A 22398-nucleotide genomic window follows, 5' to 3' on the forward strand; every position below is an offset into this window, starting at 1 on the left:
TAAGATTCATTAAAATGTCACTTATATTAAAATGACATTCAACCATAAATTTATCTATTACGCATAATATAGGAGCATTAATAAAGTGTACACTTGAATTTTGTTGGATTTTTTTTTTCATTAAATCGTGCGTTTAATGATTTAATTTTAATAATAATTTTGATTATTTTATTTTCAATTTAACACGATTCGTTTTATGAAAAATTAAAATTGTTAATGTAATCTTGAATAATACGTTATTGACGTAATAACTTAAATGATCTATAATGTATGGATAAAGTTGGGTATCATGTCTAATAATTCTATTAGTATGACATATTTCGTAATTGCTATAAATGATTTGATTCAAATTATTGTCACGAACACATGTGAGTATGAGTATTCTACTAAATCATAAAATATTTAATCTCTTTTTATAAATATTTTAATTGAATCGACTGTGACACTCTCCACTATCCTAAAATCTTTCCATTTTTATATTATAAAGCATCCCATGTCTTCAATAATTTAAATTTGTCCTTTTGTAAAAATTTAATAAAATTTAATTTCTATCTAATCAATTAATTAGTTTTATTAAGATTCTTCTTCATTAATTAAACCAAACAAAAACAAAAAAGAAAAATAAAATTTGAGATCAATATTAATTTTTTTTTGTTCTCTTCTGATTTCGCGCCGAGCGACAGTTATAATTTAATCCAGAATCCCGTATTTTAAAAGATGCCTCCCTCCACTACACAAATCCGCCATTGAAATCCATTGTTTTTTCTTCTAGAACTGTGTAACCCGTGCATCCATTTCTAAAGATGCTCCAATTTTCATCTGCTCCCTGCTGAGGTATTTTCATTTTTTTGGTTATGTTTTGCATCAATTCTTAGAAAATCGTCAACAAGATGTTTGTTAAAATGCTTATTCTAGACACTATTCTCAATCTGGGATTTTGGGTTCTCGATTTGCCAAGGCTTACTCGAAGTGATCGCTAATAATTGGCTATGCTGGTTACAAAACTCAAATCGTTGATGAAAAATTAGAAAACCCCACCAATGTTTTTGGGGGGCGTTCCTTTTTCTGTTTAGGTTGTGCTGTGTTGAGTGAAATTTGTGTTTGTTTACGTCCTATATTTGGCTGTTTTCAATGTCGTAAATTAAGGGATGTAGCTGAGTTGTCTGCAGATAAGACTATCTTCTACGTCGGCTCGGTTTCACGGGTTTACATGAACAAGTCATAGGTGCCGCCGTTTGTTTTGATTTGTTGAATTCGTTTTCAATTCATTCCCACACACCTCGTCCTTCAATTATTACACGCATCTGCAGTGTTTAATTAGGAGGTGTATTTTCTTTTCTGTCCACTATATTGTAATAATTCCTTGGATTTTGATTTGCCTGCGATCTTTGTATCTTGCATTCAGATTCATATAGCAGGATTTGTTGGGTTCTTCTGTATAGACCTTTTATTTTGCTTGATGGGGGCCAAAAGTTCAAGGGAGGCCTCGTTCTATCGCTCAACTCCTTCTTCTTCTTCTTCTTCGTGGGATCGCGGTGGGTATTCTCATTCGTCATACGGACATGAAACCCCAAGTCATAGGCCTCAGCAATCGTATTCTCAATCTTCATATGGACATGAGACCCCAAGTTATATGCCTCAGCCAACCTATCCTTCCCAGCAGTATTATACATCCCCTCAAGAGGCCTATGGGAACGTCGATAATGGCAGGAGATTGGATAGGAGATACTCGATGATTGCTGATGATTACCATTCGTTAGAAGAGGTAATTTGTAAATGGGTTTAGGATTTGAATGGGAATTGATGCATACTTTACATTTATGGAGTGGTCTGTTGAATCTTCTTCTTTACGCTTCATTTACATCTGTTGTTTATCTCATTTATAAAGGAACTTTAAAGGATAATCGACCCTGTAATCAGGGGATTTGCTTTGTTCTTAGAGAGATGAAGTAATCTTCAGTCCTTTTCAGGTAACACAGGCTCTTAGAGTTGCTGGCCTCGAGTCTTCCAATCTTATTGTTGGCATTGATTTCACCAAGAGCAATGAGTGGACAGGTGAAGCATTAATTCTTTTCTTTTTTGCTTGCAATATATGGGCTATTGTTTTTAGTGGGTCATTCCAATTTGGCATTTACATTTTCAAATAGGTGCAAGGTCGTTTAATAGACGGAGCCTACATCATATTGGAGACCACCCAAATCCTTATCAACAGGCCATATCAATTATTGGAAAAACGTTGGCTGCTTTTGACGATGATAGCTTAATTCCCTGCTTTGGATTTGGAGATGGTTGGTATCTTTTCTTTTCTTTGCAAAGATCTTGACACATTAAAAGGGTTGGCGCTCACTTTACTGAATTGGCAGTATCAACTCATGATCAAGAGGTCTTCAGTTTCTTCCCAGATGAGGAGAAAGTTTGCAATGGATTTGAAGAAGTATTGAGTCGTTACCAAGAAATTGCCCCACATCTACGACTTGCAGGTTTGTTTAATACATCTACAATGTCTTTCTGATATTTGAAGGACTTGTCTCTTTGATATCGAATTTGATCTTTAATTCTCCTGGCTTTGTGATAGGACCGACCTCATTTGCACCTGTTATTGAAATGGCCATGACCATTGTCGAGCAGAGTGGAGGTCAATACCATGTCTTGCTAATAATTGCAGATGGACAGGTAGGTCTAAATGTCTGATTTCCTGCGTTTACGTGAGATTCCACGTCGGTTGGAGAGGGGAACAAAACATTCTTTATAAGGGTGTGGAAACCTCTCCCTAGTAGACGCATTTTAAAAACCTTGAGGGAAAGCCCGAAAAGAAAAGCTCAAAGATGACAATATCTGTTAGCGGTGGGCTTGAGCGTTTACCGTTTAAATTATTGGATTATCTGTTTGCTACTTCATATATTTTTTAAGTGTTTCCCTATGCTCAGGTGACTAGAAGTGTAGATACAGAACGCGGGACACTTAGTCCACAGGAACAAAAGACTGTTGATGCCATTGTTGAAGCAAGGTGAAAATGGAGCTCTTACATTCCTCCTGCTCCCTGCTTTTACTCTCCACAGCTCTAAGCACTACGTCTCTCCGTGCAATAATAGTATATGCTTTCATTTCACTGTAGCAAGTTCCCTCTGTCAATTGTTTTAGTTGGAGTTGGAGATGGCCCCTGGGATATGATGAGAGAATTTGACGACAATATCCCATCACGCGCATTTGATAATTTTCAGGTTGGTGTTATTAGTTTCATTCATCTCTACATACGTACTTACATACCTATATATACATGTATATGCATACACTTATATGCACGGATGCAGGCTTTGCAGTTCTATACTTTCCTCTTTCGTCCTCTCTGCCATCGAGGTTCCGTTTTATTTTTCATTAATTCTCTCTTCCGCTGTCTAGTTTGTAAATTTCTCAGAAATTATGTCAAAGAATATACCTACATCTCGGAAAGAAACAGAGTTTGCTCTTGCTGCACTAATGGAGATTCCCTCCCAGTACAAGGCTACAATGGAGCTTGGTGTTTTGGGGAAGAGGTTATTTCCTGCTTCAGTTTTTCTTTTGCATCTGAAGTAATTGTTTAGTGTTATCTTTTAATTCTGTGCCTCAGTTTTGATCCAGAACTTGTTTTAGAACTATAAAATCTTTGATGGGTCTCGGAAACAATCCTAATGTCTTCTGTTTTCTTTTTTTCCTATGGACGACGTTTTCGTTTACTCGAGCAGTGATCACAAAAGCGTGTCTCCTCAGAGAGTTGCACTTCCTCCACCAGTCTATGGCGCAGCAGCTTCTTTTGGTAGTTCAAAATCTTTCAGTAATTCAAAGCCTACCTTGTCTTCCAGTTATGAGCCAAGTGTGCCATCTTTCCCCGAACGCCGAAATCTTACTAGAACTAGTACAGCTCCTTCTATAGCAAGCTCAACTTATGATAATCAGGTCTGTCAAATTTTATCTTGTCTGTCATGTTTTCTTCACCCTTTTTCTTAATATCTAGAATCAAACGAATCATGCTTATCATACAATGTAATATCAGTTTCATAGTGGGAGCAATTTTTAGTCTGAAAGAAAATGACATTTTCCTGCAAGTGAATAGTTTGAAAAGAATACTAATTGCACTTCAACATCAATCCAAATAAAGCATACTTGTTGCTTTGAATTGTGCAACAGTAACCATCTTTCGTGTGTCGTATGTTCGCATGTGAGATTGTCACGATCCATTACTTATTTCTTCCTGTCTATCCTTTTTGTTTTTAGATTTTGATTGGGATCTTTCCTAATTGATGACATAGGCAAAAAGTGTTCATCAAAGTAGTATGTTTTTTGAAAAATGAATGAAAAAACTAGTTTTCTATGAAGTTTAACGAGACTAGCTTTCTACTGATCTTGAACAGATCTGCCCCATTTGCCTCAGCAATCCAAAGGACATGGCTTTTGGCTGTGGACACCAGGTGAGATTAATGCTGTTTCGCTCTCAACTTTTGTTTGACATGTTATGGAACAGAACATGAATCAATAATCCTGAACTGAATTTGCTTTTGAATGATGAATGTTTTGTTCATTACAGACGTGTTGTGAATGTGGACAAGACCTCCAGACATGTCCCATATGTAGGAGCGCCATTCACACCAGGATAAAGCTTTACTGAGGCGTCTTGGTTTGCTGCTTTGTTGAAATTCTTTGTAATCTATTCCTTAATTTATCCGAAATCATGTCCAGTCTCTGAATGCATTGGGTTATATGAGATGTTTGGGTTATATTCTTCATATATACTATGCGAGTTGGCCATTGATTTGTGTAGTTAAGAAAAATGAACAACTTCCCAAGTTCCTAATTTCGTATATGCCATTGCAATCTTGGTTTAAGATTATATTCTTTGAAAAATTTGCGTCCAGTTAGTTTCGAATGTTTAGGTTATACAGTACGGACTCCTCGTCTTCTACCTATGTCAATCTTCATTCTCGTGAAGTTTTCTATTTACGTTTGTATGGGTTAAGGTGAGAATTTTGTACTACAAATTTGTTGGGATGATATATCCGGAGAATTTTTAATTTCTAAAAATTTAAAGTTTATACTAATTTTTAAAAAATTCAACTATTTTTAATATACTCGAACAAATGGAAGTAAGAAAGGAAGATGTTTATAATACTAAGAGATCTTTACAGTCCCTCTTCGTACCTCATTTAAATGGATATGTTTTTTTTAACCTCAAATTGGTCGGAGGTCTAGCACGGTAGGCAACAGAGGTTTTGTAACCCAATGCCAAATCAGTCAAATCGAGACGTTTTTGAGTTCAACCTATATTCGGAATTTTTCTAGAATTGGTAAGGCATAATGGGAGATAGCAATTACCAATGTAGCAGTTACCCATAAGTTTGTATATGTTAGTATTTTCTAGAATGTATTTGTCATGATGTTAATTGAAGTCTTGATAAATTAAACGTAGATCTTATGAATTGAATTAAATTAAAATTGATATATATCTTTTGGTAAAACATTTATTATTTTTTTTCTTTTTCCAAATATTGCACTTTACAGTATTAGGAAAAATGATTGATAACTAGTAACTTTTATTTTTTTCCTTGAATAAAATTAAATATTGTGAATTTAAGAGAATTATTAATAAAGTTAAATATTATGAATTTAAGTTAGCATTATAAATAAAATTAAAATACTTTGAATTAAGTTTGTGATAAGTGTTGCAATTAGGGGCCCTCTGGCATGGCGAAAATACGATGAACATTCAACAGTGAGAATTAAGTACGTACTGTACACGCGAATCCATTCAATCTCTTCGGCATCCCACGATAGCGAAATCTCATGCCTTTCACTCTTCTTCTTCACGCCTTTTCCTTTCTCTGATTCTGAATCTTCACTCTGTTTCCCCTGATTCATCTCTTTCGCCCTGTACCTGTAGTAATGAAGCACAAGACCCACTCCCTTTCCCCCACTCGCCGACTTAAGCTCCTTCTACTCTGCCTCATCCTTCTTCTCGCCCTCCTCTGTCTCTATTATGGATCCTCTCTCGCACCCAGTTCGCGTAGATCTGATGCCGAGGATTCCTTCGGCTCTGATCCGGTTCTTGGTGCGGTCGGTGTCAGTCGCGATGTGGGTCACTTGCATGAACTTCCGGAGCTGAATCTCGACGTCCCTGGGAGCATTCCTGTAAGCATCACTTCCTTGAATTCTTGTTTTTGCAATTTTGGTGAAGTGGAACCCTGGAAATGTGCTTCGGTTCTTGAATCGGTTTTCTTGTTGTGTTTTTGTTTTGAGCTGAAATGCTTGCTTCTTTATGCCCTTTCAGATCTGTGATGAACGGTATTCAGAGTTGATACCTTGTTTGGATAGAAACCTTATTTACCAATTGAAATTGAAGCTCAATTTGAGTTTGATGGAGCACTATGAGCGGCATTGCCCCCCTCCTGAACGCCGCTATAATTGTCTCATTCCTCCTCCTACTGGTTACAAGGTTGGTTATTTGTAGTAATGTAAACAATAGCTACTTATAGAATAGTTTGATTCCAACGTAATTATAATTAGAGTTTCAGATCCCAATAAGATGGCCAGCGAGTAGGGATGAAGTGTGGAAGGCAAACATACCGCATACACACCTTGCACAAGAAAAATCAGACCAGAACTGGATGGTTGTGAATGGGGATAAGATCAATTTTCCTGGAGGTGGCACTCATTTTCACTATGGAGCTGATAAGTATATCATTGCACTTGCGAAGGCGAGTTACTTTTTTTCTTTCCATTGTCAATCCTTGAGGTGTCGTAGAGTAAATATTAATCTCAAATTTGAGTAATTTGACAACTTCCCAAGTGGCAGAATTTGCTTCTAGGTTCATTTTTTTTCTTTCTGCAAATGAATGGATAATGTGTGGTAACCCAACCCACGGGCATGAGATTCATTTCTCTTTGTAAAATGCTTACTATTCTTCTTATGCGTGTAGATGCTTAAGTTCCCTGGTGATAAGCTCCACAATGGTGGAAATTTACGGAATGTCCTAGATGTGGGCTGTGGGGTTGCAAGTTTTGGAGCATATCTTCTTTCACACGATATTATTGCTATGTCTCTGGCTCCTAATGATGTGCACGAGAATCAAATACAATTTGCACTTGAGAGGGGTATTCCATCAGCTCTTGGTGTTCTGGGAACAAAAAGACTCCCCTATCCTAGTAGATCATTTGAGTTGGTTCATTGTTCTCGATGTCGAATTGATTGGCTACAGAGAGATGGAATCCTCTTATTAGAACTTGACAGGTTATTGAGACCTGGAGGTTATTTTGCTTACTCCTCCCCTGAAGCTTATGCACATGATCCAGAAAATAGAAGGATCGGAATTGCTATGAATGACCTCCTGAGGAGGATGTGCTGGAAAGTTGTTGCTAAAAAGGATCAAACTGTTGTATGGGCTAAGCCAGTGTCTAACAGCTGTTATTTGAAAAGGGCTCCTGGGACTCTTCCACCTTTGTGTGATTTGGAAGATAATCCAGATTTGAGTTGGAACGTGTCAATGAAAGCATGCATTTCCCGATACTCTAAAAGTGAGTGTGAATATGCTTTTCAGCCACATTCCCTCTACTCTTACTGTTAAGATTTTTCTACTTAACTGATCCTCACAGTTTTAGGTGGTTTCATTCTTTTTTCTTTTTCTTAAGGTTTTGTAAAAATGTTCTGATTTATAAATACACAAGAATATGTCTGTCATTAAGCAATGGAGTTGCATATTTCAACAGTCTTCCTTGACTTTCTATCAACTATAGCTGTGTATGCTTATTTCACTTTCTTTTCGTAAGCATATTGCTTTTTGTGTATATCTCGATGTTCATTTACATTCTTCTCTTTGAACATATCAATGTAACAGAAATGCACAGGCTAAAAGGAAGTGGACTAATTCCTTGGCCACGTAGACTTACTTCAGCTCCTCCCCGTCTTGAAGAAGTTGGTGTCAGTGCAGAAGAATTCAAAGACGACAGTGTAAGTTTTTTTAAAGGTGCCAATGTCTTCCATTGTTTTTAAACATTAGCAGCAACAAATGCTATTCTATTATTTACTGTTTCTTATGACATTCTAGAAGCCTAAGGGAAAGATTCAATTTATGCAGAATGTTTGGCAACTTAGAGTGGCAGAATATTGGAAAGAAATGAGAGTTCTTTTACAGAGGAACTCCATCAGAAATGTAATGGATATGAATTCCAATCTTGGGGGGTTTGCTGCTGCACTAGTTAATGAAGCTGTCTGGGTGATGAATGTTGCTCCTGTCAATTCATCTGCAAAATTAAAGATTGTTTATGATAGAGGCTTGTTGGGAACTGTTCATGATTGGTATGCACTTTACCTGGTCACTCCTAGCTTGAATTTGGACCTAAATCTGCTACATTATCTTCTTGCCATTCCTTTTTCTCGACACTGAATTGGTTTTTGGTTATTCAATTTACTTATGTTATTTTATTACTTTTTTTTATCGATTATTTAATACAATGGCTTCTTTCATTGCGTCTTGCTGTCTTATTTTCACTGATTCTATCTAATTTTCACTGATTCTATCTAATCATACTATGAATCTGAATTATTTGTCCATCCTGAAAATTGTTGGATTGGTCTTTTACTGAAACATTTAGTGAAGAATGCAGCAACATTAAGGCAAATATGATGCATGCCACACCAAGCTTCTAGTTTAATATTTTTTTTTCTAACAATGGAAAATTGATGAATGAAATAAAAGGAACTTCTAGGTTAGCATAAATAGCTTGATAAAGCTGGATGTATTTATGTATGATTTTCTAAGTACCATTGATCTTAAAAAGGTCTGCAGTCATCTGGCTTTGTATTTTAGTAATTGAAAAATTGCATGCGTGTTGACTTTGGATCATTCAGAGGGTACCAAGATTGGTGGTTCGACATTCGCCAGTTCTGGTCGTAGACACAATGTTAGTTCTGGTCGTAGACACAGTGTTGCTGATGCGTGTAATCTTGACATAGAGTCTGTAGTTATCTGGCCTTACATTGTAATATTTGGGAAGTTGTAATCACTCATCATTCAACTTTGCATAGAACTGTTTCTTCGACTTCTATATTTTCAACCTTATCAAGATTCTTCATCCGCTCATATTTGAGTAATTTTTTTCTTTCTTTTGTTTTATAATCTCATTCTTTGGAGGCTTCAAATATGGTGTCTTAATTTTAATTCCTAACTAATAGAAAGCTACTTGCTTCTTAGCTGCATCTTGGATGCACTTGGTTACTTGGATTAGTCTACCGATCAACATGCATTTTTTTTACTTGAGTTATGGATCAAATTGACTATGTTATTCATAGAAACCAGAGAATACCAGGCAGTAGATGTACGTAATACTTCGAAACATATTATTTGCTACCTTTGCTGTCTGTGTTCCTTCCTTATCCAGATTCCTTTGTTTTACAGGTGTGAAGCATTTTCCACATATCCTCGCACCTATGATCTTCTTCATGCATGGGCTGTATTTTCGGAAATTAGTGCTCGTGGCTGCAGTATGGAGGATCTAATAATCGAAATGGATCGGATTCTAAGGCCAGATGGATTTATCATTATACGAGATGTTCCTTCTGTCATAAACTATATACGGAAGTATGTTACAGCCTTAAGATGGGATGAATGGTTATCAGAAGTGGAACCTAGGATTGATGCTCTTTCCGAAGTAGAAGAAAGAGTTCTAATTGCAAGAAAGAAGCTGTGGGGGAAGGAATTAGCAACAGTTTGATTTTGCTGCACTTTTCAGGTAGATATATATGCATATATTTTCCCCCTTTTCTGCAGCTTGTCACTATGTAAACTCGAACTCTCGTTTTTAGCTTATTGGCTTCTGCAGGGGCTTTTATCTTCTAGGGCACACTCACTTAAAACAATGCTCCTCTTTCTTTAGATTTGAAGTTAAAAAAGAAGATTAATGACAGATGAATACCCAAATGCAGGAGAACAATTGTAGTAAAACAGGCTTAGAGATTGCTGTACTTCAATTCTAGTATGTCTTAAGAAACACTCTCCATAATGGCCCAAGTCCACCGCTAGCAGATATTGTCCTCTTTGAACTTTCCCTTTCGGGCTTCTCCTCAAGGATTTAAAACGCGTAGGGAGAGGTTTTCACACTCTTATAAAGAATACTTCGTTCTCCTCCCCAACCAATGTGGGATCTCAAACTTCCGTCTTCAATCTGAAGCAGACTGTTAGCTTTTGTTCTGCCTGCTTCTTTTATCCAATAAGGTGTGACGACAAAAATCATATGGTTATATCAGAATACAATTGTCAGAAAGGATGAAACATAGTTAAGAAAAAATTTGATAGAAACTTTCTTTATTTAGATAAGAGAAGCTCCCATTGAGAGAATCCCAAAGAAGCACTTCAACTTGAAACCTTGAATCTCTCCTTTTTCATCTTCATTAGTAGGATTGTTTCTGGTCACTGGTAGATTATGAATTTATACTTCAAAGCTGTTTCTGTTCTCTGTAAAATGCCATTTTTGTCTACCCTTGTAGGAAAACCAAGTATTACATAATTTATTAGCCCTCAGCTCCGAGTTGAAAATGAAGATTGGAGAGCAGCTTGGATCCACAGATATATTTGCGGTGGCCATTTTCCCAATGACTTCCCCAGTAATTGTTGCTGAAGATGAAGAAGAAGATGAATATGGAATGATACAAGTAAGTACACCACGAAAATAGTCATTTTGCAGAATGCACCAGATGGAGGCAATACAATGACAATACTCATTAAAAAGAAAAAAAAAAAAAAAAAAAATCCTTTTTTGGCTTAGTTGCATACAAGAAGATTTTCCTTTTTTTTTTTTTTTAAACAAATAATTTTAGGTTGGAGTCGACCGATAGCTATTTTATTTTATTTTATTTTCGTTGTTAATGAGTAACCACGTCTTTATTTTGTCATTTACATTTCTTTTATCTGAACACTGATATTTTTAGAATATTATGGATTGAGTTATATTCATGTTAGGCTATACGGGGTGGTCGATATACATATATAAAGAAATGTAGGGATTCTACATAGCTCCTAAGTTAGCAAATTGATTGGCAGAAGCTTGTAGTTCATTTAAAAAAATGGGCAAAAGAGTGGAGCACCAACTAAGAAGTCAATTGCCAAAATTTTGGTTGAACTATAGATTCAATTCATGAGTTTGAATGGTTATCTATTCAGTCTTCAAGCTTTAATTCCCTCTTTTTAAGTCTTACAATCTTGAAAAGTTCTTAATTAAAATTGTTGAAATGTTATTTCATGCATTTAATGTCATTAATATGGTTCACTATTTAATTGTTTTTGAGTCTAATGGTGAAGAGTGTTTATCAAATTGGCTAACACAATATATGCTCCATAAAATTGAACATAATATGATACAATGCCACTCTACGTGTACACACGTTATACTCGTGCCAAAAGAAGACTTTTTTTTTTTTTTCAATTGATGATTCTAATTTCTAGAAAATAATACTCTATGATTGAGTCATAGTTCTATTGAGTATAAATAGTTATATTCTCTCTATTAGAACCTTACAATTGGCTCTATTATTCAAAATAAGTCAAATGAAGAATTCTACCTTGGGCTCGCAACCTAATACATCAATTATCATTTAAAACATCCACGATTTGATATTATAATCCAAAATTTAGAAACATGAAACCATTCTAAAATTTTGATCAAAATAAAAGAGATTTTCAAGAATATAAAACGTGTAAATAATTTTTTTTTGTCTCACTGTAACAATTTGATCCCATGTTTATATCTATTTGGTACTTTCAATTTTCGTATAACAATTTAGATAATGGACCTTCAAATTTATAACAATTTAAAATTTTGTTATGCTTAATGAATAATAAAGTAACGCAATCAATTTATAAGTTATAAAGTCTAAATTATTAAATAGTAAAAATATATGTAATAGTCAAATGTAATTAAAAAAATTTGGAACAAAATTAAATTATTACAAATTTTAAAATATGAAAACTAAATTAGTAGGCATTAAATTTTTTGCCTAAGTTGTTATAACCAAAGTTGGCCTAAATTCAAAATTCCCACTGTTTCTTCGATTTCTTCGGAGATCAACAACCATTTCTCTTCTTTCACCCTTCTTTTCATTTGCGTCGCTGACTCTGCATTTCTGACCGCTGTTCACATTTTTCAATCAGATCGGTGGTTTTCCACCTGTTCGTAGACGAAGATCGGTCGTTTGGAAGGATTTCTCGTTCAAGGTTTTCCTTTCACAGAATTATTTCGCTATACTTTCGTTTTGCATCAACTGATTTCGCCCATGTTTTCTAATTTCTAACTATGGAGTTTGTCAATTCCTGGTTTTCTTGATGGGACGACCCGAAATTTGTTCCCTGCCGTGATTTATTTTTCCTTAGAATCAGTATTAGTGTTTTTGCCTGTCTTCAAATATTGAGTTTAAATGTGGAGGGCTGTTTCTTCGTGCTGTCTTTTCCAGCTTGGTTGTTAATCTTAGTTATTGCAATGTTGGCGGTTCAAGTGAATTTATAATGGCTACAAAATTAAGAATGTGAATTGTAGACCAGGGCGACGTCCGGCAATTGTGACCGCGTTTGATGCTTGCCGTATACGTTGTGGTGTCGCCACGACTTTTCTGAAACTCTAGTGTAGACAAGTTGCGAACTCTTTGTTTAATTATTCAACTTTTTGCTTAAGAGGTTGGTTTCTCTCTTTTTTCATCTTTTCAGGCGTGGTTTGACATCAGATTCAAGCTTGGCGTTCTGGAAACTGTAAATTGATTACTCAATGTCATTCCTAGTTCCTACACTGATAGATTTCAGAGACATACTTTTTAAACTTGAAACTTGAACGTTTTGGACAGTATGGTGAACCCTACACGCAGGTTAAATCATAATCAACCTCTTATTTTCTTATTAGATTATGTGGGCTTTTGCTTCCTTTAGCCATCGATTGTGTGCAATTTTTTTTTTTCATATGGAATATTTATTTTCAACTTGTATTAATGTGCAGTGGAAACATGAGAAATCCTAATGAGATAATGAGGATTCTAGTTACAACATTTGTTGGAGGCGTTTTTGGGTTCTTTTTAGGGGTATCCTTTCCCACACTCTCATTATCCCAGGTAGAAAACTTTATTTTCGGCATTTTCTATTAATTATGATATGTTTAATTTCATCCATATTGATTTGGCTCACATATTTTTAGAAGGTGAGAAAGCTTATTATTATTATTTTTAATTCTGGCAGCTAAACTTCCCATCCAGCCTGATTCCTTCTATTGATCTCACTTACATTGAGGACAAGTACTCAGGCCTCTCCACTGAAGCATTCTTGAATGCTTGGTCTTCTTTGAAGGGTAGCAGAGGCGGCTCCTTTCAGTATTCACTGAACGAGACAAAGGTGCACCGTTGACTTAGTTATTGTTTTTCTGTAGAATGCAAGCATAATTTATTTACGTAAGTTTTATCTTCAAGCTATTTTTTATATGTTTCACATAAAGATATTAATTATTTGTATTCTTTAGAACTTTAAAACTGAGTTATGACTGAACATGATGTTAACTATGGGAGACATGTCTGTTTTGAAATTATATATATATATATATATATATTTTTTTTTTTTTGAAGATAAGGAATTTGATTATCATATTTCACTTCAAATTTTATTCTTGGATTTGAGAATGATTTGATCATTGTGACTAAAGTACTGGTACTTTCTGAGGCTTTACAATCTTACTGCTAGCTAGCATAAAAGTATCAAGGAGATTAAAGTAATGTGAAGCAAAATAATTTTACTAATAGATAAGCTATAGGATGGAGAAATCTCTCTGTACTTATTCGAGATTTTTCTCCCAATCAAACCAAGGATTTAGAGTTTGGTAGGAAAACTTGGTCATACTCTTGCACATCCATGTGCAATCATTTGTTTGACAACAAGGAGGCAATTCTAAGACACTTGACTAAATTCTTCTGGAGATGGAAGGCTGCTTAATAAGTGAGATTCTTCATATAATTTTGTATCTTAACCCAAAAAATTTATGATTTCTTAACTTTCCCCTTGAAGCACAATGCTCCATGGACAGAGTAGATAAACAGTCTCCTTAGTTACTACGCACTGTGACAAAGTACTATATACTGTTGTGATCGAACTTTTATTAACTTTGTTTTCTTAGTTGAAAATTAATTGTGGATATCTTTATTCATGTACATACTTTGGCATGAGATGGCAATCTGGAGAACTTTGTGTGTGCTTAATTTCTGATTTCTTCTGCTAGAGCTGTCTATTGAAAGTTGAAACTTTGATGATGATGCAGATATGGGTTCCTACAAATCCAAGAGGAGCTGAAAGATTACCACCTGGTATTGTTGAGCCTGAATCTGATTTTAACCTTCGGCGTTTGTGGGGCATGCCAAACGAGGTACTCATTGTCTAGAAAAGCTTTGCAACTTGCATTTGGCCTAATAATCTTGTGTGTAAAACTAGTGAGTACCTTTAATGTTGTTTACTTGTATTAGCTTAATAGTTTAAACTCGACCAATGGACTGATAGTCTGACTGTAGATTTGACAAAAAGTGGAGAATTATGAGATAGGAGCAAATTGCTCATTGATATTAAATTAGTGACCAATTTTGTGTGGATTTATGTACTATGTTAAAATTATATATATGATGTTTTTAGGGGGTGGGGGGTTATGGATGCTGCTTGACACCATTCACAGATCGACCTCCTTTTATATGCAACAATTCCTGTTTCGTGTATGCCTGTTCTGCAATGGGAGAAATGATTGGAAGTTTCATCAAAGAGTGAAGTTGATTCCCAATATGTTTTTTCTTATCCATTAAATAGAAGATTTGAATTATATTTTCCCATATGTGTCCTTTCACAACGTTTTGGCTGATACATTTCGTGGAATACAAAAGATCATCATGTTACCCTTTTGGACAAAGATGTTAGAATGGGTAGCTCAAAGTTAAGATTCGCACATCTGAGATCATTATGATAAATATGATTGCTAGAAAAGGGGAAGTCGTGTGTGACCTTATCTTACTGATGAAATATTTCACTCATCTGTTAATCAAAATTTCTTTAGTTTTCAAACTGAATTTATTATTGGTGGTTTCACTTCCAGGATTTGACCATCAAACCGAAGTATCTGTTAACATTTACGGTTGGTTTTGGTCAGAAAAAGAATATTGATGCAGCAGTTAAAAAGGTGAGTTTGGAAGGTGTGCATGTTATTGCATTTCTCTCTTCATATCTGATGTATTTTGACAGTTCTCAGAGAACTTCACGGTTCTGTTGTTTCACTATGATGGACGAGCAAGTGATTGGGAAGATTTAGAGTGGTCGAAGCAGGCAATCCATGTGAGTGTCCGCAAGCAAACTAAATGGTCAGTTACAAGCTCCTTACAATAATCTTCCATACAAGGTAGCAAAGAATTTTATTTGATCTCATCTATGTACACTCAATCCTAGGTGGTATGCTAAGCGTTTTCTGCATCCTGACATTGTGGCATCCTATGACTACATATTTGTTTGGGATGAGGATCTAGGAGTAGAGCATTTTAACGCAGAAGAGTAAGTTCGAAACCTCACACTCTAATTTTATGGGAAAACCCAAAAAAGTTATAATTTTCTGTCTGTTCCAGATATTTAAAACTTGTGAGAAAACATGGTTTGGAGATTTCGCAACCTGGCTTAGAACCAAATCAAGGGTTAACGTGGCAGATGACTAAAAGGAGAGGTGACAGTGAAGTTCACAAGTAAGAACTCGTTTTCATTTTAATTACAAATTAATCATTCATTTAAATATCCGTACACGTGTAGTTTTATTGAAATGCATCCATGATCATTCTTACTTCTCTTCGGTTAAATGCAGGGAGACTGAGGAAAAACCCGGTTGGTGCACTCATCCACATCTTCCACCTTGTGCAGCGTGTGTAATCAATGATTTTATTTATATAGTTCTTTTACTTATGTTCACCTTTTGCCGTATTCATATTAACAGATACACTGAAGTTCTTTCTTACCTTCACCCCCATGCAGTTTTGTCGAAATCATGGCAACTGTGTTTTCTCGCGATGCATGGCGCTGTGTTTGGCATTTGATTCAAGTTTGGATTCTTCTACTTATACGCTGATCTGTTGCCTTGAGTTCATTTTGTTTTTGGCTTGTTTAAAATAATTTTTCCCTTGGATATTGTAGAATGATTTGGTTCACGGTTGGGGTCTTGATTTTGCTTTAAGAAGATGTGTGGAAGTTAGTATGATCACTTGCCTGTATTATTTCACATATTCATCTTTTTCACAGACTCATCACTTCTTGTTGGTGCTTTAAAGCAGCCCGCTCATGAGAAAATAGGAGTTGTGGATTCTCAGTGGATTGTTCATCAAAGTATTCCTTCTCTTGGGAATCAGGTAATCCGTCGCATTCAACTCTCTTCTCTACCATTCCATAACAAAGACGTTACTCTTAACTGTTCTCTTCCAACAGGGGAAAGCAGAAGGTGGGAGAGCACCATGGGAAGGGGTAAGTAGCTGATGCCTTCCATCCTCCAACCCCACCCCCACCCCCACCCCCACCTTACAACATTAAGAATTAATGTTAATAGTAAATTTGAATTTTTCAGGTAAGAGAGAGATGTAAAAAAGAATGGGACATTTTTAGGATCCGGATGTCTGATGCTGAGAATGCCTATTATCGTGGAATGGGGATTGATCCGCCAAATTCAACTCAAGCGTAGGAAAAAGGCTGCAACTATTCTTTCCCTTTCTACTGGAAGAAATCATGTGTAATGGCACTGGTAATTGTTTCTCTGGAAGTCTTGGAATTTGAATAGTCAGTTTAGGAAAATTGATACCACTGGGCAGTCTTTTTTTAAGCTCTAAAAGACTTCCATGTGAGAGGAGAATTACGGTCTCTATTTATATGAAAGTCTTAAAAAGGTGCTTTGTCATGTCAGATGTGTAGAATAATCTATGAAGGCATGGACAAGCCCTTTAATTCTCTATGTTGCCTTCTAAACCATTTTTCTTTAGATGTTCTTGGCTCTCATTTAATTCAATTGAACGATTTTGCATCTAATCTGGCAAACCTCATAAATATTCTTCAACCCTCATTAGTTTATTGCTGAAGTTGCTGAAGAAATCTTCTTGATAATCATGTAGCTTCATGACTGACATGTTTTAATATATATTTTCGTGATAACTAGATAAGGAACTATTTGTCCCGAGCGAGGAATTCATAGACTGAAAGCTAGTAGGTACCGTAGTGTCAAAGCTGCAGTGATGAAGATTGATGAACTAAGTTTTCGGGAATTTTGTAATTCCGTGGCTGCATCATCTTCATACAAAAAGAAAAGACTACCCTGAGTACACAAATTGAACCTTTTACAACATCATAATACTAATATCACATTGTCTAGGATACTAAATTTTAGCTACAGCCAGTGCAAATACTTTGTATAAGAACTTAAAAGGGGATATACTTTGATATGATCAGCTTTACTTGTTAAAGTTTTTCTTTTTGGAGCCTGTTAGAGATTAATATACCCTAAGAGACAATCAGAATGAGCTTTCCAAAAGAATTTGAGCGTTGAGCTAATATAGTTAAATAAATAAAATGTAAAGACAATCTTGAACTGACCTACTATTGACTCCCTTCGGAGAGCTGTTGATGTGCTCCCAGGGCTATCGCTGAGGTACCTGCATAATAATTTGGACCATTGATTCTTATTTGGATGCTATACAAATAAATTTTCATCAGGAACGAAACCCAATTGAAATTTCGCCTTGCAATTAGCTTAATAACTCAAGACTGTCAGAATGTTGAGAAACATTATGCTAATGATTGAGAAAATGAAAAGTTCAGTCCATAGGCAAATGTTTGAATATAAAATCGTGAATCGTCTTGAGTAAGCAGATGAAACAGCTGAAATGTACCTTTTTCATTTTGATTAGGCGTCGGAGTATTCCACATATAGCAAATGAGGTCCACCCTACGTTCAATGATCATATTGATTTCTGTAAAAATAAAAAATGCTGAGCAATTTACTTCCAACATAAGAATGGATACAAAATATCAGCATGATACCAAATTAGTGATTATAAACTGAGGAGGGCATAAACCACATACTGACCTTTAGGTTTGTTCAGCAAAACCACTGTCCCATTTGGGAGGATGCCTCGTACACATACATATCCCTCATCATCCTGTGGCCGCTTATCTTACTCGGAATCGGACACATACATCCTCTTCCTTCTTTTCTTATAATATTTCCTTTTAGCCTTATCCATGACCACGCCCCTTCCTTACCAGACAGTTTCTCTCTCACGAAACCCAATTCGGAAGTGGGATCCCTGGAGGACTCGAGCTGGGGAGAGTTGTCGGGGCTGATTCAGGCGGGTGTTCGTCGACTCTGAGAAGGCGGCGGAGGAGGATAAGACGGTCGGTTGATGATTCATATCGTAGTCGAGAATCTGCGGAGCGATGAGGGAGAGTGAATTACGGAATCTGTGGAGAAGGTTGATGTTTGAGAGTGAGTGATTTGGAAGAAGTCATGAGTGTAGAGCCAATGAAGAAATGGGAGGGAGGGCATGAAATAGGTTTGGAGAAGATGACTTCGCATTGAAGTGGGCTGAGCTAGTTTGTGACACACTAAACATTTCCGGTGGGCTGGGTTGGGCGGGAGGGGATGTTCGTTGTTGGTTCTTTTTTTTTTTTTTTTTTTTCAGGTTAAAGATTGGAGATGGAATGATCAACCCCTTGGATAGTAATTGATATAATTTCCACTATTTTCTGAACTATATATCACAAATTTGCACATTAATGTCTGTAAATGAAAGTGAGTGTATTGATTCATTGATCAAATGAATGTTGAACATACATCATAAAGTGAAAGATTTCAAGACGCCTAATACCAATTTATCAAGTTCAGCAGTTCCTATAATCTTCTCAAAAGAATTTTAAAAAGGCTCCTGTAACTTATTCAAAATATTCACTGATAATGTATTCAACTTTAATATTTCCTCAGCAAACCAAAATTACCAAACTCATTGCAACCTCTTGTAATCTAACTGGAAAGTGTTCTAAGATCAACCTCATTTAAGCATGAAGGAACCACCTGAATTGGTTGAATAAAGAAACCAGCTTTCTGGCAATTTTCCTCCAGAAGCTCCACCTGCGAACGCCCATCAGGGCAGAATACCACGATTGCTCCTCCGCTGCCTGTGAACTTTGAAGAAGCACCTACTCTTCGGGCTATTTCCACCATTTCAATGTTTAAAGCACCCAGAACATCATCTCCAAACATACTCCTGTGAGTTCAGAAATTAGGAGGGAAAAACAGCGGTAAATAACTCGTGCTATCTAAGAGTAAGGGTGAGTTAGCATAATTTTCGGTTGAGGGAAAGGGATTTGATGTGCTTGGTTAAATTGTTGAGAGTGTTCTTGAAAAAGTACTTGAAAGCGTATACAGAACGCACTAGAAGCACTCAATTAGTGCTCTTTCCAAGAGAAGTGTTTCAGAAGACACTATCATCATGAGTCGTGGCAAACTCACCCTAAAAGTAAAGATCAGATATCGCTACTGTTGCAATAACCAGCCAAGTTACATGGTTTAAAAATGAGACTTGAAAAAGAATAATACTATTTGTGGAAATTCCATGATTGTAGAGTGATGACATCCTGGAGGGCAAATCTCAAATAACCAACTGGGCCATCCAACTAATTTCAGAACAGCGTAGTAGGCCAAATTACTGAACTTGTAAAAGGTATTCTCATATAAACATAAATTATTTTCTCCAAGTACAATTAATATTGCAAGGGAAGACAAGCAACTTATTTATAGTTTAGGAGTTGAAAATTTACTTGAGAGACATATTGTTCTAATATTGGGTCTAAAATTTGTTGAGTAAGTAGACACTAACCTGCGAAGATCGAAATTGCGGTTCATAAGTGCTGCAAGTTTTGAATAGTCCTTCTCAAGTAAAACCGTTCTTCCTTCTTCTGCAACCCTAGCAACTTCTTGCATTGATGATATAATGAATTTGTCACCATCAAGCCACCTCTGCCGTACTGTACTGTGGACCTGCATTTGCATTGGTCATGGATGACAGTGATTAGTATTGGAGATCATATTTCCAGCAGTCATAAGATTTAGTCCATCTACAGAGGAACTGTAAGATTTGAAGAATGTGAAAATTCTCTCTCTGACAAACAAAATTTAATTGGTTACGGTTCATTTTGATGTTCCTTGCTGTTCTATTGAATGCTTAGCAGGCTTATGACAACATATAATTGGGGGGTGGGGGGAGAACAGAAAAGTATTGTTGGACTCCTCCAGTATTTTTACTGATGCAATATGGCATTAGTTTTAGGCTTCGATAAAAAACCTATTCATGCAAGAGCAAACAAGCTGCTAGAACATGAATAAAGGTAGAGAACAAATGTACTATGGGGTCCACTAAGATATAAACCTTTCCAGAATCACTTGGATTATCAGCATATATTAGATATAGTGGAGGAAGAAGATTAATATCCATGGGTGTGTATATGCCATGCCCAAGCTCCATGTGTTCCTGGCTAAAATCCTACAGAAACAGATAGAAACATCATTAAAAATTCAATCTATTTCCATATTCATAAATATATCAACGTTTTTAGTAGCTATACCATGTAAACAAGGCCACCGTAAACCTGCGCAACACGATCTTGAAGACCAGCAACAATGCCAAGTTCTTTCTCTGCGGCAAGAACAAGGTTAGGTCTGACCTCTACTTTAATCAGATGCCTGACATCAAAGAAGTCTAGCAAGCAACTCAAGGCAGCACATACAATAGCACTGGAACCTGAAAGTCCTGCCTGGAATGCCAAAATCAAAGCGTCAGCCATTTGGTTCTTGTCAACAAACCATTTGCAGAATAAGGGAATATGAGTTTTAGCATAGGTACAAACACAAGCAGGCTAAAGATAATCGATCATATCATGAAATAACTGAAGTCTTCAACTCGATGACCATTAAAAATGCACTAGCCAAGGAAAGCAAGAATGCATTGGTGTGCAAATCACAGATCAAAGTGAACTACGCAAATCTAAGAGTTCATTTATAGCTTAATATAGGCAGGCCTGTTGGGTTTTATAAATTTGAGTATTAATTAAGTCAAAAATTCAGGAAGGAACCTTTTTCATTTCCATTAAAAGAACACAAATCCATATTGGCTACACTACCAAAGGTTTAGTAAGCTTGATGCATTGCTATTTTACCAACTAAGCATGAAACAAGAGCATCTACTTCAATGACCACAAATACTCATGAATCAGCAATATTGCAAGGCACTATACCTGTCGAGGAATATTAGTGTCGTAAGACAAAGTAAAATTCCTTGCATGAAGATTAATCCCGTTTTCTCTGCAATAATTATAAAAAACTTTACAAATTGCCATAAGCAATCGCACCCCACCATAGTAGCCTTCATTGGACAATCGATTTACCTGTAAAAGAACAAACAACTTTTAATCGCCGTTGAATTCATAAACATATTGGCTAACTTAAACTTCAAGATCACAACTCAATTGAATTTCATTAAATGAAATTTAAATAATTCCAACGCATCAACAAAATACAGTGCTATGTAATTCTATGGCGATTTCATCTTTAGATATCTAAAAATGAAATAGCAATAACAACAGGAAATACAAAAATACTATTAACCAGCCACCGAAAAAGGAAACCACAAATTTAATAGACATTCTAAAATTTCAATCGCTCATTGAATTCTCCACAATGCAAGGTGTTTTTTTGCAAATCCCTCCAGGTGCATTGCAGAGAAATTAACCTGATCTAATAAAAAACCAGATCTAACCCAATCAATGGACAACTTCAATAGCATATGAGAAAAAACGGACCAGATGATCGAGGGATCTGAACTGGACAAGATCGTGGGTGGGATGAGGAGTGATGACAAGCTCATCAGAAGGCCGGAGTTGGACGGAGGCCTTGAAATTCGAAAACGCAAAAGAAATGGTCCGGCCGTAGTAAACGTCGCTCGGATTTCCCAGTAGTCCCACTCTGGCATAGGCCTCGTGCTCAATTACAGAGGAGGAGGAGGAGGAAGAAGATGACGATGTCTTCGATTCCATTATACTCTCTCACTCTTCTTCTTTGGGAACTTCAGTTTGCGTCGCCGTCTTGTTCCGTCGTCGAGAGTCCTCGGAAGTCGGATGGAACTTTGTCGGTTGAAATGAAGAAGACGCAATATGGATTTTACAGAAGATTAAATTTATATACTATTTCATCTTTCATCTTTTTCCCTCGATGATATTTTATGGATCTCCTTCGATATATTTATTTATAAATATATAATATTTAATATATTTGCTACTTATATTATATATTTTCCAGTTCGTA

General features: G+C 36.1%; 4 protein-coding genes across 11 annotated transcripts; 3 read left to right on the forward strand and 1 right to left on the reverse strand.

Moving 5' to 3' along the window:
• The first annotated feature begins 704 nt into the window (after positions 1-704).
• Positions 705-4840, forward strand: LOC111430239 (E3 ubiquitin-protein ligase RGLG2-like). 6 transcript variants are annotated; one of them, XM_023066406.1, is made up of 12 exons: positions 705-834; positions 1170-1765; positions 1971-2055; positions 2148-2288; positions 2364-2480; positions 2576-2673; positions 2928-3007; positions 3116-3221; positions 3400-3533; positions 3723-3933; positions 4389-4445; positions 4562-4840. In XM_023066406.1, exons 2-12 carry the CDS (start codon positions 1460-1462, stop codon positions 4640-4642), a joined length of 1416 nt encoding a protein of 471 aa, XP_022922174.1. In that variant the 5' UTR covers positions 705-834; positions 1170-1459; the 3' UTR covers positions 4643-4840. The 6 variants fall into 6 exon arrangements, with proteins under 6 accessions (XP_022922174.1, XP_022922184.1, XP_022922192.1 ...); XM_023066416.1 differs by having other exon boundaries at positions 1406-1765; XM_023066424.1 differs by having other exon boundaries at positions 1416-1765.
• Positions 4841-5698: 858 nt separating this feature from the next.
• On the forward strand, positions 5699-10751 carry LOC111463508 (probable methyltransferase PMT9). The gene is made up of 8 exons (XM_023107469.1): positions 5699-6159; positions 6299-6463; positions 6543-6725; positions 6948-7542; positions 7863-7975; positions 8103-8323; positions 9423-9756; positions 10511-10751. The coding sequence occupies exons 1-7, from the start codon at positions 5914-5916 to the stop codon at positions 9736-9738; spliced, it is 1839 nt and encodes a 612-aa protein (XP_022963237.1). The 5' UTR covers positions 5699-5913; the 3' UTR covers positions 9739-9756; positions 10511-10751.
• A 1295-nt stretch (positions 10752-12046) lies between these two features.
• On the forward strand, positions 12047-17505 carry LOC111463181. Of its 3 annotated transcripts, XR_002713836.1 has the most exons (16): positions 12047-12233; positions 12720-12874; positions 13003-13114; positions 13239-13391; positions 14305-14409; positions 15121-15204; positions 15267-15382; positions 15468-15569; positions 15641-15754; positions 15871-15927; positions 16038-16104; positions 16197-16250; positions 16331-16408; positions 16485-16520; positions 16621-16794; positions 17203-17505. XR_002713836.1 is itself a non-coding variant. In XM_023107042.1 (15 exons), the coding sequence occupies exons 2-15, from the start codon at positions 12855-12857 to the stop codon at positions 16732-16734; spliced, it is 1209 nt and encodes a 402-aa protein (XP_022962810.1). In that variant the 5' UTR covers positions 12047-12233; positions 12720-12854; the 3' UTR covers positions 16735-17070. The 3 variants fall into 3 exon arrangements, 2 of the variants coding, with proteins under 2 accessions (XP_022962810.1, XP_022962801.1); XM_023107042.1 differs by lacking the exon at positions 17203-17505 and having other exon boundaries at positions 16334-16408; positions 16621-17070; XM_023107033.1 differs by lacking the exon at positions 17203-17505 and having other exon boundaries at positions 16621-17001.
• Positions 17506-18721: 1216 nt separating this feature from the next.
• Positions 18722-22275, reverse strand: LOC111463199 (glucuronokinase 1-like). The gene is made up of 6 exons (XM_023107055.1): positions 21897-22275; positions 21333-21482; positions 20664-20852; positions 20468-20581; positions 19919-20079; positions 18722-19306 (listed from the first exon to the last, which is right to left on the reverse strand). Exons 1-6 carry the CDS (start codon positions 22128-22130, stop codon positions 19063-19065), a joined length of 1092 nt encoding a protein of 363 aa, XP_022962823.1. The 5' UTR covers positions 22131-22275; the 3' UTR covers positions 18722-19062.
• Positions 22276-22398: the final 123 nt, after the last annotated feature.

The sequence above is a fragment of the Cucurbita moschata genome, unplaced genomic scaffold (genome assembly GCF_002738365.1).
Source record: "Cucurbita moschata cultivar Rifu unplaced genomic scaffold, Cmos_1.0 Cmo_Scf00002, whole genome shotgun sequence".
Classification (NCBI taxonomy): Eukaryota; Viridiplantae; Streptophyta; class Magnoliopsida; order Cucurbitales; family Cucurbitaceae; genus Cucurbita; species Cucurbita moschata.

What these genes read in the sequence shown, in the direction of transcription:
- LOC111463199 (XM_023107055.1), bottom strand. Translation starts at nt 22,130, where the DNA reads ATGGAATCGAAGACATCGTCATCTTCTTCCTCCTCCTCCTCCTCTGTA. An exon ending in ATCCAAGTGATTCTGGAAAG is followed by an intron (nt 20,080 to 20,467) that starts GTTTATATCTTA and finishes ATGCAAATGCAG; the next exon opens with GTCCACAGTACAGTACGGCA. An exon ending in CGCAATTTCGATCTTCGCAG is followed by an intron (nt 19,307 to 19,918) that starts GTTAGTGTCTAC and finishes CTGAACTCACAG; the next exon opens with GAGTATGTTTGGAGATGATG.
- LOC111463508 (XM_023107469.1), top strand. Translation starts at nt 5,914, where the DNA reads ATGAAGCACAAGACCCACTCCCTTTCCCCCACTCGCCGACTTAAGCTC. An exon ending in ACGTCCCTGGGAGCATTCCT is followed by an intron (nt 6,160 to 6,298) that starts GTAAGCATCACT and finishes ATGCCCTTTCAG; the next exon opens with ATCTGTGATGAACGGTATTC. An exon ending in TTGGGAACTGTTCATGATTG is followed by an intron (nt 8,324 to 9,422) that starts GTATGCACTTTA and finishes TTTGTTTTACAG; the next exon opens with GTGTGAAGCATTTTCCACAT.
- LOC111430239 (XM_023066406.1), top strand. Translation starts at nt 1,460, where the DNA reads ATGGGGGCCAAAAGTTCAAGGGAGGCCTCGTTCTATCGCTCAACTCCT. An exon ending in CTGCTTTGGATTTGGAGATG is followed by an intron (nt 2,289 to 2,363) that starts GTTGGTATCTTT and finishes CTGAATTGGCAG; the next exon opens with TATCAACTCATGATCAAGAG. An exon ending in CTTGGTGTTTTGGGGAAGAG is followed by an intron (nt 3,534 to 3,722) that starts GTTATTTCCTGC and finishes TTACTCGAGCAG; the next exon opens with TGATCACAAAAGCGTGTCTC.
- LOC111463181 (XM_023107033.1), top strand. Translation starts at nt 12,855, where the DNA reads ATGGTGAACCCTACACGCAG. An exon ending in CCACACTCTCATTATCCCAG is followed by an intron (nt 13,115 to 13,238) that starts GTAGAAAACTTT and finishes TAATTCTGGCAG; the next exon opens with CTAAACTTCCCATCCAGCCT. An exon ending in GTGTTTGGCATTTGATTCAA is followed by an intron (nt 16,105 to 16,196) that starts GTTTGGATTCTT and finishes TGGATATTGTAG; the next exon opens with AATGATTTGGTTCACGGTTG.